Source organism: Somniosus microcephalus, chromosome 28 (assembly GCF_052327205.1).
Source record: "Somniosus microcephalus isolate GS21.2 chromosome 28, FLI_Smic_1.0, whole genome shotgun sequence".
Lineage (NCBI taxonomy): Eukaryota > Metazoa > Chordata > Chondrichthyes > Squaliformes > Somniosidae > Somniosus > Somniosus microcephalus.
The window spans coordinates 34,766,214-34,782,742 of NC_141014.1; the positions used below are offsets into that span (position 1 = coordinate 34,766,214).

Sequence of the window (16,529 nt, forward strand, 5' to 3'; positions counted from 1 at the left end):
ATGGATAGATAAATAGATAGAAAGAAAAAGAATGACATAGAACTTACAGCACATAAACAGGCCATTCAGCCCAACTGGTCAGTGCCGGTGTTTATGCTCCACAGGAGCCTCCTCCCACCCTACTTCATCCCACCCTGTCAGCATATCCTTCTATTCCTTTCTCTCTCATGTGTTTATCCAGCTTCCTCTTAAATGCATCTGTGCTCTTCGCCTCAACCACTCCCTGTGGTAGCGAGTTCCACATTCTCACCACTCTCTGGGTAAAGACATTTCCCCTGAATTCCTTATTGGATTTATTAGTGACTACCTTATATTGATGACCTCAAGTTTTGGATTCCCTCACAAGCGAAAACATTCTCTCTACCTCTAGATACATAGCTAGACAGATGCATTGTTTTACACTACCAGCTTGCATTGTGTGACCATATGCTCCCAGCAGTTAAGATGATCAAATCTCAGTTGGTTACCATAGCATTCTCTTTTAGGAAGCCAAGAATGATTGGCTTGAAGGCTGCGAAGATTGCACTGACTGGCAGGGCGGGCGGCCAATGAAGAGCTGCAATAAGCGACGGCAACAAGACGGCGGCGAGCTCGATGAAGTTTAAAGCCGAACCCACGCCCTGCGCCAGAGCGGCGGGCTGGCCTGTGTTTGAAAAGTTTCAGGAGGAGGAGGAGGGGGAAGAGGGAGGGAGAGAAACGTGAGCTGGCCATGGTGCTGAGATGCGCAGTAGGAGCTGTCCACCATCCGAGGTTCTGAACTATTCGCCCGGACCTGCTCAGCAACTTGACTTGGGGCTATTTCGCACAAGAGACATTAATGTGTTTCAACTCGGGTGAAGCACTTGGGTGCAAAGGATCTACCACCCCCTTCAACAAGGCTGGCCCGTGAAATTATGGATCAATCGAAGCTGCCTTGATCACATGCAGCCTTGCAGGAAGGGAAACATGTCTCTATTTTACGATTCGGTCCGCCGGGCGCGCTATTTCTTCTTTGGTGCCTTGAATCAATAGAAACACCAAAGGACACTGGCAAGAAAAAAAATAAGGTCACTTTAAGCAAACTTCTTGGGAGTCCTGTGATATTCCGGCCGGCCTTCAGCTCCGTGATGATTGGGACTGGGATTGTTTAAAGGCGACCCACATATAAATAACACATCGCAGGTATCGTTGGTGGCGGAACTATGGAGATAAGGAAAGATCAATTCAGGAAATTAGCGGGGAATACTCTGGGGCACCTGCACAGGTGAGTCTGCCCCCTGTTCTCACAGCAAATAATTAAAGTGGCGAACGGTAATATTATTTTCCAAAGGCATCATTATTCGTTCCGCCTGCCGTTCCTGTGGATTGCTGGGCTGAAAGCTGCTGTGACCTTTCCTTTTTCCGCGGTTTGACCGCAGACGAGACGTTAACATATTTCTGGATCGAATTTCTAGCATTTTATCTTTGGGTGTTGTGTAAAAAAAAAATTACGTTATGTTTCTGTAAAGGACATCCAGAGAGACATCGAGCAAGAACCCCGGCTTCCTCTACCAACGCCTTTCCGTAAAGGCTTTTAGAACTAAGATTCTGAGCGCTCGTTCGGTTCAGAACGTCCTTTTTAACCTGTGTGTGTTTTTTTTTAATGATATCTTCGTTAGGCGGGTGGGCTCCGCAGTAAGGCGGAATATTGTGAGTTGTTCGCAGGGGGGGTGGGGGTGCGTTTGGTGCGATGGGGATCTGGGAATTAGAATTCGGAATAAGAACAGCCTGTAAACGAAGATTGCAACTCGCTCCCTCTAAAGTAGCAAGCCATGACTTCGTTTTTGTTTTCCTGTCCCCCATTCGTTTCTATAAATGATTCTAACGCGCGTTTATTTTAAGTTTCTAATTTTGCAATTCACGTTCCATTATCATCGGTGCAAACTCTGCTTGGCTCCCCGTGGATTATATTCATCCGTGCCCTGGACTCTTAGTGTAATCCTTCCTTTCAGCCGCACTTCCATTCAAATTACTCAACACTATTTCCAAAATCAAATACGCCTTCTACCGTCATTGTGTCCAGTCCACTTGATTAAACGATTAAAAGATGAAGGATGTCCCCTTCTCCACCTAGCAAGGGCACCCACCCCCCGATGTTTCTCTCCACGGCCAGGCATTATTGGAAAAGGGAGGTTTCAACCGCAGTGGAAAAGGGGAACGTAGCAAAGGACGAACTCGCAATGTCATCTAGCCGTGTGTAATGGGGCAAAGATTAGGATGCAAACTTTGTGATAATGTTGCAACTGCCCCCCTTCCTGATTTGCAATCGTCTCATTTACTCCTAGCATTGTCTCACACTACAGGCCAAGATTGTCTATAAATTAAAAAGAAGGTGAATGTGGAACAATTAAACTACAGCACCCACAGATTGGCCTCTCCCGCCTTACTGTAGATTAACAATAGATTTCTAGTCCATTTGTGCTGCGTTGGAATTTAAAGTATGACACTCCTCTGAATTAGAGAGAGAGAGAGCTTCAAAATCTTTCATCGATTGTTCCCTCCTGTTGGCTGCAACTTGACATTTCTGCAAAATGCATTTGGAGGAAGGGGTTTTCCGAAACGATGCCCTCTTTCGAATATTCCTTCTCTCCGAGCACCGTCGAAAGTCACACTTTGCCGAGAGCAAAGATTGCATCTGGCTGATGAATAATTTAAGTGAGAGAAACGCATTCTGGTATTTTCCTCTCCCACCCTTTGATTTCAGCCGCAAACCTAGTGCATCTCTTTAAGAGAATTTGTGCAGAACACCATCTCCGACCTGATTAATCCGCACCCACACATGTAATATACTTATGATGCAAAGCTATTGGCCGAAAGGGCGATTACTGCGATGGCCTTAAAAGCATATTATGGGTCTAATCCCACTGCGGGTTAAATACTGCGTTAAGTGATTTTTTAAATTGTCATTTTAGCAGTAGATTTGGAAAGAGGGCGAGGCGGGAGGGGGCCGATTTGATTGTTTGAAACAGCTCAGAGTATAAACATCTATCCAGCTTTTTATTTTAATTTTGAAAACAAAGGCACTCTGAATAAATATGCATTTAAAACCCGAAAGTATCGCTGCGGATTCTGTTGCCTCTGTCACTCCCACGCGATGCCGGTGTTAGCTGGACAGTAATCAATGCAATTTTAAAATATAAATATGACAGAATATCGTGAGTGCTGGTATTTGCGAGCAGCCAAGCTCCGAGCTACATATTTAGCAGGTGTACTTTGTCAAACCAAATTGCTTGCAAACGGACACGAGAAACTTTTAAAAACAAACAAAAATAATAACGAAGCAGATTTGATTTCGAGTTGGAAGGAGTTGCTCTGCCTAATGCCGTTAGGTTCATCTGCAGGGCGGAAATTTTGGAAGCGGCGGTCGAGTGGCCTGTTTGCGAGCACTCGCCAGCTGAATTGCTACCCACTTCTTAAATTATTAAACATTTAGGAGGCGCTTAATAGAGGTAAAAGATTGAATTTACTGCCCCTCTGCGATTATCAGGAGATTTTTTTAGATTGCAGCTGGAGTAAGCACCGATAAATACAAAAACCACCGTGTTGTGCCACTTTGGCAGATTTTCCCGGTGTGTGCTGTTTGGCATGGTTCGTGAAGATGCACTTTGCGATTTCGTTTACACCTGGTCCCACTCTTGCCCATTTGTTGGCCTGTTGGTGCCTTGCAAGCATTGACTTGCTTCCTTCGATAAAGGTGATTACCCTGAGAAGTGGCGCCGCATAAAATCCCATAAAATCCTCATTGCGAGAAGGCATGAATGGGACATCCGGGTTCAGGTCCGAAACTTCAACCAAAAGCTGAAAATTGATACATAATTAACCTTGAAATGTCCCTTCGTTCAGAACTCCAATATTCCCTGGTCTCATATAGAGAATAGATAGATAGATAGATAGATAGATAGATAGATAGATAGATAGATAGATGGTTAGTTAGATAGATAGATGGTTAGTGAGATAGTTAGATAGATGGTTAGATAGATAGATAGATAGATATATAGATAGATGGTTAGTTAGATAGATAGATGGTTAGATAGATGGTTAGATAGATGGTTAGATAGATAGATAGATGGTTAGATAGATATAGAGAGATAGGTAGATTAGATATTAATGCTAAACCTGAATAGATTACTGCTTTGAATTATAAAATCTAATTAAATTGTTATTCAATCATCTATCTAACAGGAAATATTGTAAATTTGACAAAGTTAGGTAGGCGAATGTTAACGTCAATTGTTAATAATTAATGTGATCCATTTGCCATGGGCTGGGCAGATTTCGTTTGCATATAGCTAAGTTTAATTATCGTGTCTGTATTCAGAGAGGTGTGGGGCTTACCGAGGTCGAAATACCTCTGTGACTTGTCTATATATTCTGTTCAGATTTGAAATACAGAGCCGAACACTTGGATTTTATTTTTTTCCCCCTCTGCGCCTCGCCTGACCTGCTATCCGATCATTGTAGAATTTGTCGTTTTCCATCAAGGTCTAAATGAAAAATTAAACGGTTTTAAATACCATTGAGACAGGGAAATCATTCTCAAAAGACAAATAGAGCGAAATTATCAAACGGGCCGCCTTCAGATGAATGTAATAATTAACAGCATTTAATTAAAGTTCGATTCATATTTAATTCCAACGTCACATTCATCATTTCTGTACGATGAGGATTATACCTGATGAATTGGATTCCTGAATTATTTCTTGTGCTGGGGCAGGAGTAGCAGCAGAAATCCAATCCCAGAGGGAGAGGGGGGGGGGGGGGGGGGAGCGGAGAGCACCGATTACCAGGTAATAGGCATTGAGCCCTACATATATACAAAATAACAAGAGCCAACCTTGTAACAGCCCTTTGGTAAATTACAGCCTCTAACCCACCTCTGAGCATCTCTTGTTTATATATCAACCATCCAGTGCCCCCAATTAGATCCCAGCCTGCAACCCATGCCCAGATATCCGTCAGTCTATATATAATTCCCCTCAATTAGATTCCCATCTTTGGCCCACGCCACGGATCCACTATTCTAGATATAATCTATCCAAACCCCACAATTCGATTCCTGCTTGTAACTCACTCTCTGCATATCTCTAGAACTATTTAAATGCGCGGTACTTTTATGCCAGTGAGGAGAAAACATGAAAACAGTTCATTAGTATGATTTATTAGGACATATTTTATTATGTGCTTGACATATGCTGGCTGAATTAATGCAGCGACAGAGCATTGAACCTTGTAGTAATTATAGAAACATTGTGTGTTTGTATAAACTGCGATTGGTTGCCAGTTTCTTCATCGTGGCTGGGTCAAAATCCTGGAACTCCCTCCCCAACAGCGCCGTGGGAGTACTTTCACCGCACGGACTGCAGCGGTTCAAGAAGGAGGCTCGCCACCTTCTCAAGGGCGAGTGGGGAGTGGGCAATAAATGTGAAGTCAATATGCCAAGAATGAATAATTTTAAAAAGTTGGATTCTTGACTTCCACATGTTCTGATCAAGAGATGGCAGAACAGCTCTGGGGAAGTCTATTCACCAACAACGTTTCTCCCCTTTGGAGGCACCTGAGCTGTATCAAGGACCTACTTGAAATTGTCAAGTATCTCCATTGGTTTGTTATTCACAGTGGTGGAAACTGAAGTCATTCTGAAGTAAAGAAGGAACTTACATTTATATAGCACCTTTCACGATCTCAGGACCTCCCAAAGTGTTTTACTGCCAATGAATTACTTCTTTTGAAGGGTAGTCACTGTTGTAGGAAATGCACAGCAAGGCCCCACGAACAGCTATGTTATAATGACCAGGTAATCTATTTTAATGAAGATGGTTGAGGGATAACTATTGACCAGGACACCGGGGAGACCTCACCTGCTCTTCTTCGAAATAGTGTCATCAGATCTTTTATGTCCACCTGAGAGGGAAGCTACATCGCGAGAAAGAATTAAAAACAAGATTAATGTAAGGCAGCAAATAATACAGAGAAGGGGGTATGTTTGAGCCACACAGCTGAGGTTGATGCACAATGAACAGAGCACCCAATGTGACTGTGGCATTTTAAACCGCAGCACATTAACAGGAGCCGCCCAGTCAGCAGGTAGCAGACACGTCTGGTGGAATCCCCTCTTCATTACATCATCACATAGCACCAGCAATGACATTGATTTTTTTAAATCATTTTACGAGATGTCATTATCGCAGGCAAGGCCAGCATTTATCGCCCAACCCCAGCGGCCCATAAGGTGGTGCTGGGCCTTCTTCTCTAATCCTGTTCTGTATTGGAGTGTAGACTCTCTATTTCTGTTCTGTATTGGAGTGTAGACTCTGAATTTCTGTTCTGTATTGGAGTGTAGACTCTCTATTCCTGTTCTGTATTGCAGTGTAGACTCTCTATTCCTGTTCTGTATTGGAGTGTAGACTCTCTATTCCTGTTCAGTATTGGAGTGTAGACTCTCTATTCCTGTTCTGTATTGGAGTGTAGACTCTCTATTCTTGTTCTGTATTGGAGTGTAGACTCTCTATTCCTGTTCTGTATTGGAGTGTAGACTCTCTATTCCTGTTCTGTATTGGAGTGTAGACTCTCTATTCTTGTTCTGTATTGGAGTGTAGACTCTCTATTCCTGTTCGGCATTGGAGTGTAGACTCTCTATTCCTGTTCTGTATTGGAGTGTAGACTCTCTATTCCTGTTCTGTATTGGAGTGTAGACTCTCTATTCTTGTTCTGTATTGGAGTGTAGACTCTCTATTCCTGTTCTGTATTGGAGTGTAGACTCTCTATTCCTGTTCTGTATTGGAGTGTAGACTCTCTATTCCTGTTCTGTATTGGAGTGTAGACTCTCTATTCTTGTTCTGTATTGGAGTGTAGACTCTCTATTCTTGTTCTGTATTGGAGTGTAGACTCTCTATTCCTGTTCTGTATTGGAGTGTAGACTCTCTATTCCTGTTCTGTATTGGAGTGTAGACTCTCTATTGCTGTTCTGTATTGGAGTGTAGACTCTCTATTCCTGTTCTGTATTGGAGTGTAGACTCTCTATTCCTGTTCTGTATTGGAGTGTAGACTCTCTATTCCTGTTCTGTATTGGAGAGTAGACTCTCTATTCCTGTTCTGTATTGGAGTGTAGACTCTCTATTGCTGTTCTGTATTGGAGTGTAGACTCTCGATTCCTGTTCTGTATTGGAGTGTAGACTCTCTATTCCTGTTCTGTACTTGATGCACTATCAACAACACCAAAGACTACGAGTTGAACTTATACGAAGTAGGCTTTTATTGACTAAGAACTGGAGCATGCCTCTGCTAGTGGATCCATCCTAAGAGCTCCCGGGGGAAGGGTGGTGAGTCACCTTTATACCCGGGCTTAGGGGTGGAGCCATGGGTGCAGACATGCCCGGACCTGTACAGAGTTATCAGTGGTTTACCACATTCACCCCTCGTTTAAAAAAGAGTCCGGCGGGGTGAAGTGTTTCAAAAGTTCGTATACGAAAGTCTCTCCGGGGGTCTTGTCTGCCGTAATGATCTTCGTGGTGCCGGTTGCGGCGGTTCTTTGCCCGCGGCTGCTTCTCGCGTGGGACGGAGCACTGGTGTGTCGTCCTCTCGGGGTAGGGATGGCACCGGCATGTCGTCAGTTCATGGTAGACACCCCGGTGGTGCGTCGTGGGTAGTGGTGGTGGGTGGAGGTAGTGGATGGTGATCGATGGTGTTTCGGGTGGTACCTGAGGGTGCGAGGTCTCGAATTGAGACTGTGTCCTCCCGCCCGTCAGGATACGCCACGTAGGCGTACTGTGGGTTGGCGTGGAGGAGGTGAACCTTTTCGACCAGGGGGTCTGTCTTATGGCTCCTCACGTGTTTCCTGAGCAGGACGGGTCCCGGAGACGTCAGCCATGGCGGTAGTGATGTCCCCGAGGTGGATTTCCTGGGGAAGACGAACATCTTCTCGTGTGGGGTGGCGTTTGTGGCAGTACAGAGCAGTGATCATATGGAGTGGAGCGCATCGGGGAGGACATCTTGCCAGCGGGAGATTGGGAGGCCCTTGGATTTTAGACGAGCATGGCGGTCTTCCACACCGTTGCGTTCTCCCTCTCTACCTGTCCGTTACCCCGGGGATTGTAGCTGGTAGTCCTGCTCGTGGCTATGCCCTTCTCGAGCAGGTACTGGCGCAGCTCGTCGCTCATGAACGATGAGCCCCTGCTGCTGTGGATGTAATTGGGGAAGCCAAATATGGCGAACAGGTCGTTGAGGCACCTGATGACTGTGGCGCTGGTCATGTCCGGGCAAGGGATGGCGAAGGGGAAACGGGAGTACTCGTCAATAATATTGAGGAAGTACGTGTTGCGGTCAGAGGAGGGAAGGGGCCCCTTGAAATCGACGCTGAGACGTTCGAAGGGGCGGGTGGCTTTAATCAGGTGTGCCCTGTCTGGCCTATAAAAATGCGGTTTGCATTCGGCGCAGACCTGGCAGTTCCTGGTCATGGTCCTGACCTCCTCGATTGAGTAAGGCAGGTTGTGAGCTTTAATAAAATGGAAGAACCTGGTGACCCCCGGGTGGCAGAGATCATTGTGGAGGGTCCGTAGCCTATCGACTTGTGCATTGGCACATGTCCCACGGGATAGGGCGTCTGGGGGCTCATTAAGTTTCGCGGGCCGGTATAAGATATCGTAGTTGTAGGTGGATAACTCGATCCTCCACCGCAATATCTTATCATTTTTGATTTTCCCCCTTTGTCTGTTGTTAAACATAAATGCTACTGACCGTTGGTCAGTGAGCAGGGTGAAACGTTTACCGGCCAGGTAATGCCTCCAGTGCCGTACCGCCTCCACTATCGCCTGGGCCTCCTTCTCGACTGAGGAGTGTCGAATTTCGGGGCCCTGGAGGGTCCGTGAAAAGAAGGCCACGGGTCTCCCCGCCTGGTTAAGGGTTGCGGCTAGGGCGAAGTCGGATGCATCGCTCTCCACTTGGAAAGGGATGGACTCATCCACTGCGTGCATTGTGGCCTTCGCAATGTCCTCTTTTATGAGGGTGAAGGCTGCACGGGCCTCTGCCGTCAGGGGGAAGGAGGTTGACTTGATGAGGGGCCGGGCTTTGTCCGCATAGTTGGGCACCCACTGGGCGTAGTAAGAGAAGAACCCTAGGCATCTCTTCAGGGCTTTTAGGCAGTAGGGGAGGGGTAGTTCCAGGAGGGGGCACATTCGGTCGGGGTCGGGGCCGATGACTCCGTTTTCCACCACGCAGCCAAGAATAGCGAGGCGCGTGGTGCGGAACATACATTTTTCTCTGTTGTATGTCAGATTCAGCCGTTGGGCCGTACGGAGGAATTTTTCTAGGTTGGCGTCGTGGTCATGCCGGTCATGGCTGCAGATGGTGACGTTGTCTAGATAGGGGAAGGTGGCCTGCAGCGCGTTCTGGTCAACCATCCGGTCCATCTCCCTTTGGAAGACCGAGACCCCGTTGGTGACGCCGAAGGGGACTCGGAGGAAGTGGTAGAGGCGACCGTCAGCCTCGAAGGCCATGTACTGGCGGTCCTCAGGCCTGATGGGGAGCTGGTGGTATGCCGACTTCAGATCAATCGTCGAGAATACCCGGTATTGTGCTATCTGGTTGACCATGTCAGATATGCGGGGAAGTGGGTATGCGTCTAATTGCGTGTATCGATTGATCGTCTGGCTGTAATCAATAACCAGGCGCTGTTTTTCGCTGGTCTTCACGACCACCACTTGGGCTCGCCATGGGCTGGTGTTGCCCTCGATAATCCCTTCCCTCAGGAGTCTTTCTACTTCTGATTTAATAAAGCTCCTATCCCCGGCACTGTACCGCCTGCTTTTAGTAGCAATTGGCTTGCAGTCTTTGGCGAGGTTAGCGAACAACGGGGGGGGGTTGACCTTCAGGGTGGACAGGCTGCATACTTTGCGCGGCGCCGTGTTTAAATTCTGCCGGCTGCAGACTGTAAGTGGGGGCAGGGGCCCGCCATATGCCATCGTGACGCTCTCCAGATGGCACTGGAAGTCTAATCCTAGCAGTACGGGAGCGCAGAGCTGTGGCAGGACGAGGAATTTAAAATCTCTGTACTCCACGCCGTTCACTGTCAGAGCCGCTACACAGTAGCCGCCAACGTCCGCCGTATGGGACTTTGAGGCCATAAAGACCTGGTGGCGTGTGGGCATAATCGATAGGGAGTAGCGTCGCACCGTGTCGGGGTGGATGAAGCTCTCCGTGCTTCCGCAGTTGAAAAGGCAATTTGTGGCATGGCCATTTACCTTTACATTCATCATGGGCCTGGCTAGTTGATGGGGCCTAGATTGGTCCAGGGTGATGGAGGCCATCGTCGAGGTCGGTGGGTCGCTGTAGTATTCGCCCGCGCCGGGGGCCTGGTCCCGAAATGGTGTCCAAGATGGCGGCTCCCCTGCGGCTGGTGGTGCCCAAAATGGCGGCCCGCACGGCTCACACGTGGTTGGTGGGGTCCAAAATGGCGGCCTGCACAGTTCACACACGGCGCTGCTGGAATTGGGGGTCGATTTCGCCCTGCACACTCTCGCGTAGTGGCCTTTCTTGCCGCATTTGGAGCAGGTTGCGCCCTTTGCTGGGCATTGCTGTCTGGGGTGCTTGGCCTGGCCGCAGAAGTAGCATTTCTGGCCTCTGGTCATTGCAGCTGTAGTTGGGCTGCTGGCGGCTTGTGGCCTTACCGGGTCCCAAGATGGCTGCTCCCGTGACATCCACGTGGCCATCCGGTCAGGGGGGTAGGTGTCCATGTTCTGGAGGGCCACATCTAACGAGTTAGCGAGGGCCACTGTCTTCTGCAAGTCGAGCCCCCTCTGTTCCAGCAGCCTCTGCCGAGTATAGTTGGACCTGATGCCAGCTACGTAGGCGTCTCGGATCAGGTCTTCCGTGCATTCCTTGGCCGTCACCGCTTTGCAATTACAGGCCCGGCCGAGGACTCTCAGTGCCAGTAAATATTCGGCGCCCGATTCCCCGGGGCGCTGTTTTCGGGTAGCCAAGAGGTGTCTGGCGTAGACCTTGTTAACAGGACTCACGTATTGTTCCTTTAGCGTCGCGATGGCGGCCGCATAAGTTGTGGCATCTCGGATGATCGAGTAGACTCGGTGGCTCACCCGTGAGTTCAAGACAAGCCATTTCGCGTCATCTGTAGTGACGGCAGTGCTGGAGGCCTCCAGGAAGGCTTCGAAATGCTCAGCCAGTGTTCAAAGTTATTGGCTGCATCTGCTGCTTGAGGATCCAGGTCTAAACGTTCTGGCTTCAAGATTTGCGCCATGTCGAAAATTTAGTCAATAAAATTGATGCACTATCAACAACACCAAAGACTACGAGTTGAACTTATACGAAGTAGGCTTTTATTGACTAAGAACTGGAGCATGCCTCTGCTAGTGGATCCATCCGAAGAGCTCCCGGGGGAAGGGTGGTGAGTCACCTTTATACCCGGGCTTAGGGGTGGAGCCAGGGGCGGAGACATGCCCGGACCTGTACAGAGTTAACAGTGGTTTACCACAGAAACATGTACAGAGTTAGCAGTGGTTTACCACAGTACTGGAGTGTAGACTCTCTATTCCTGTTCTGTATTGGAGTGTAGATTCTCTATTCCTGTTCTGTATTGGAGTGTAGACTCTCTATTCCTGTTCTGTATTGGAGTGTAGATTCTCTATTCCTGTTCTGTATTGGAGTGTAAACTCTCGATTCCTGTTCTGTATTGGAGTGTAGACTCTCTATTCCTGTTCTGTATTGGAGTGTAGACTCTCTATTCCTGTTCTGTATTGGAGTGTAGACTCTCTATTCCTGTTCTGTATTGGAGTGTAGACTCTCTATTCCTGTTCTGTATTGGAGTGTAAACTCTCTATTCCTGTTCTGTATTGGAGTGTAGACTCTCTATTCCTGTTCTGTATTGGAGTGTAGACTCTCTATTCCTGTTCTGTATTGGAGTGTAGACTCTCTATTGCTGTTATGTATTGGAGTGTAGACTCTCTATTCCTGTTCTGTATTGGAGTGTAGACTCTCTATTCCTGTTCTGTATTGGAGTGTAGACTCTCTATTCCTGTTCTGTATTGGAGTGTAGACTCTCTATTCCTGTTCTGTATTGGAGTGTAGACTCTCTATTCTTGTTCTGTATTGGAGTGTAGACTCTCTATTCCTGTTCTGTATTGGAGTGTAGACTCTCTATTCCTGTTCTGTATTGGAGTGTAGACTCTCTATTCTTGTTCTGTATTGGAGTGTAGACTCTCTATTCTTGTTCTGTATTGGAGTGTAGACTTTCTATTCCTGTTCTGTATTGGAGTGTAGACTCTCTATTCCTGTTCTGTATTGGAGTGTAGACTCTCTATTCCTGTTCTGTATTGGAGTGTAGACTCTCTATTCCTGTTCTGTATTGGAGTGTAGACTCTCTATTCCTGTTCTGTATTGGAGTGTAAACTCTCTATTCCTGTTCTGTATTGGAGTGTAGACTCTCTATTCCTGTTCTGTATTGGAGTGTAGACTCTCTATTGCTGTTCTGTATTGGAGTGTAGACTCTCTATTCCTTTTCTGTATTGGAGTGTAGACTCTCTATTCCTGTTCTGTATTGGAGTGTAGACTCTCTATTGCTGTTCTGTATTGGAGTGTAGACTCTCTATTCCTGTTCTGTATTGGAGTGTAGACTCTCTATTCCTGTTCTGTATTGGAGTGTAGACTCTCTATTCCTGTTCTGTATTGGAGTGTAGACTCTCTATTCCTGTTCTGTATTGGAGTGTAGACTCTCTATTCCTGTTCTGTATTGGAGTGTAGACTCTCTATTCCTGTTCTGTATTGGAGTGTAGACTCTCTATTCCTGTTCTATATTGGAGTGTAGACTCTCTATTCCTGTTCTGCATTGGAGTGTAGACTCTCTATTCCTGTTCTGTATTGGAGTGTAGACTCTCTATTCTGTTCTGTACTGGAGTGTAGACTCTCTATTCCTGTTCTGTATTGGAGTGTAGACTCTCTATTCCTGTCCTGTATTGGAGTGTAGACTCTCTATTCTGTTCTGTATTGGAGTGTAGACTCTCTATTCCTGTTCTGTATTGGAGTGTAGACTCTCTATTCCTGTTCTGTATTGGAGTGTAGACTCTCTATTCCTGTTCTGTATTGGAGTGTAGACTCACTATTGCTGTTCTGTATTGGGGTGTAGACTCTCTCTTCCTGTTCTGTATTGGAGTGTAGACTCTCTATTCCTGTTCTGTATTGGAGTGTAGACTCTCTATTCCTGTCCTGTATTGGAGTGTGGACACTCTATTCCTGTTCTGTATTGGAGTGTAGACTCTCTATTGCTGTTCTGTATTGGGGTGTAGACTCTCTATTCCTGTTCTGTATTGGAGTGTAGACTCTCTATTCCTGTTCTGTATTGGAGTGTAGACTCTCTATTCTGTTCTGTATTGGAGTGTAGACTCTCTATTCCTGTTCTGTATTGGAGTGTAGACTCTCTATTCTGTTCTGTATTGGAGTGTAGACTCTCTATTCCTGTTCTGTATTGGAGTGTAGACTCTCTATTCTGTTCTGTATTGGAGTGTAGACTCTCTATTCCTGTCCTGTATTGGAGTGTAGACTCTCTATTCTGTTCTGTATTGGAGTGTAGACTCTCTATTCTGTTCTGTATTGGAGTGTAGACTTTCTATTCTGTTCTGTATTGGAGTGTAGACTCTCTATTCCTGTTCTGTATTGGAGTGTAGACTCTCTATTCTGTTCTGTATTGGAATGTAGACTCTCTATTCTTGTTCTGTATTGGGGTGTAGACTCTCTGTTCCTGTTCTGTATTGGAGTGTAGACTCTCTATTCTGTTCTGTATTGGAGTGTAGACTGTCTGGGGGAAAAATCCAGTATCGCCCCGTTTGGGTCGCCATTATCGGCCGTGCGGAAAGTTTAGCGCCTGGCACTAATTATCGCCTCCGACTGCAAACTTGGCTTTCATTGCCCCTGGCGGTGATTGGAGCGCTAAATCAAGTGCTACACACCTGTCTTAAGGCGCAAAGGCCGAGGAGCGAGGCGCTAACTCAGAGCGCGGGTGCAGCGCAGGTGATGTCAGTTAGCGATGGAACACAGACTCACTGGCGCTGGACATTTCTTAAAGGGGAGGGTCGATCTTGCTCTCCAGCCACACCCTGCTCATTGGAGCATTGAATCTCGGCCTGGAGAGACCTGTGCCTAAATCTTCCAGCCAAGGACTATCGAGAGGGTGAGAGAACGAGATCAGCACTTCAGCGAGCGGGCCTTGGATGCTCTGGTTGGCATGATGGAGCGCAGAACATCTATACTCTTCCCTGAGAGTGGCAGGAGGCCTTTGCCGCGCAAGTACAGAAGAGTATGGAGGGAGGTGGCTCAGAGCACCTCCTCCAGGAGCTTGTTGCCCAGGACCCATACTCAATGTCGAAAAAAGTTCAATGACCTCACTCGGGTCGTCAGGGTGAGTGGCTTTTTTTCAATACCTCTCCATCCCTCCATCTCAACCTCACTCTATGGCCAGAGGGTCTTTAAACCCCAATGCCCAACACTCATCCAATACCTATGGCCCTCTCATGAAACACACACGCACATTCCACACTTTGCATACAGTAAGGGCTATTCACCTATGGCAGGCACATCAGGCAAGACCATGGCTGCATACAGTAAGGGCTATTCAATTATGGGAGGCACATCAGGCAAGACCATGGCTGTATATTTACTCAGACGCCATCCTTTTTCTTGCAGGCCAAGCTATCTCATAACAGGAGACAGCAGCAACGGACGGGTGGAGGGCGGCCTCCGCTGCAACCCCTCAGCGATCTTGAGGCGCGCGGCCACAGGATTGTGGCAAGCCAGGTGATCGGTCCCGTCACCCCTGGAGAGGCCAACCCCGTTCTGGACAGCAATGGTAAGGTCATCACCTTTTTGTCCTCTCTCCTTCCACTTGTTCCTCACAACACCAGCCTTTGACACTTTCAATCCAACTTACTAAATTGCTGCACTAATTCCTCCCTTACTGCCCCCCTGTCCTCATGCTAAAGCCACTCTTGTACCTCCCTGCTTTCAGATGGTGATTCACCAGCTGAGGAGATGGGCCCTCAAGCTGCCAGTGGGAGTGAAGCTGCAGGCGAGGAGGAAGATGAAGCCGGAGCATCAGCGCCACCCTCTCCCGAGGAAGCCCATGCCCACACTGGGGCATTCCCTGGAGGGGAGCAGGGGTGAAGGGTCTGATGAGGGTGAAGCTCAAGGACCCAGCGGGCTGCAGAAATGCGATGGGGGTAGGGAAGCTCTGGGGCCTGCTCCCCGGAGGGAGACTAGGCCAGCGAGTCCTACTGGACTGGACGCAGAGGAGGAGCGGCTCATCGCTGAAATGAACACCCAGGCGGTGGACATGCACACTGAGCTCATGGGTGCAGTGGGAAGTGTGCCCGAATGCATTGAATCACTGGCAAGGAGTGTGGAGCACTTCGCTGTAGCACAGGCGGATGCCACGCTAAAGCTTAGTGCTGCAATTCAGTCACTGGCTGCTATGACCCCGTCTCAGACTGCTCTCATGCAGACTCAGATTGAGGCTACACAAGCACTGACTGCTGCCATCCTCGCTGGTTCGGACACATTTCCCCGGGGCTCTCACCGCGCCGCAGCAGGCCAGCAATCTGTGTTCCAGCAGATTGCTCCGGATGCTGAAGTGCTGCCCAGTGGGAGTGCCAGTGTGTCGGTCGAGCAGGGAGTTGCTGTCCTCTCTCAAGATGACAGCATTCCTGCTGCCACCACTGTCACTTCCCCATTGCACTTGCCAGTGCCTGTAGCCCAGACTGCTGCCGCCCATGCAGAGTTGGTGCAGTCTGCAGCCGGGCCCTCCAGGCCCAGAGCTGGTCGAGGCCGTCCTTCAAAGTCATCTGCAGTCTCAGGTTCTGACAATCAGCAGCCTTCCAGCAGCCTTGCTGCAGCCACTGGGGTCCCATTACGGAGGAGCAGTAGGGTGGGAAGGGGGGAAGTGCACAAGGGAAGGAGATCACCCTCGAAGGGCAAAAAGTAGGAGGTGTGACAAAATGTTGGTCAATTTTTTATTAAAGGCCAAGGTTCGTGTTCAAACTTTTGTTTAGTGTTTTGGACATTATCTCCAGGTTGTGAGAACCAGTTATGTTAATGACTGTTTTTTTGTGTTTCTTTCTATTAGTGTGTCATGAAGAAATGACACACACAGAGTTTGTAAAATAAATAAGTTTTTGTATTCAAAATTTACATGTTTGGTCTTTGGAATCATTGCTGCCTTGGCTGGCTTAGGGGTTGCGGGTTGGTTTCATTCATGTTGTTCTCAATGGCAGAAGCCATTTCCTCAGCAGGGGCCTAGAAGCGGCTTGCTATCAGCCGTTGACAGATGCCCCTTCCAGTTTCAACATTGTGGGCCGCCCTGCCACCTTGGTGCTGCTGATGATCATCCTCCTCCTCTTCCTCCTCCTCTTCCTCCTCCTCCTCCGGTGGTGCTCCAAGGCCTGGTGGCATTGGCTGGGTCCTGAGGATTGCCAGGTTGTGCAGCATGTAGCACACAACTATGAAGAGGGAGACTCGCT

At 47.9% G+C, this 16,529-nt stretch overlaps 1 protein-coding gene across 1 annotated transcript in view; it reads left to right on the forward strand.

The window, feature by feature from the left end:
• The first annotated feature begins 668 nt into the window (after positions 1-668).
• Positions 669-16,529, forward strand: part of LOC147099535 (vesicular glutamate transporter 1) — a 109,938-nt gene continuing 94,077 nt past the window's right edge. The window contains exon 1 of the mRNA XM_085969769.1: positions 669-1,243. Coding sequence (XP_085825895.1) covers positions 1,182-1,243 — 62 coding nt within the window. The 5' untranslated portion in view covers positions 669-1,181. The remainder of the gene's footprint in view (positions 1,244-16,529) is intronic.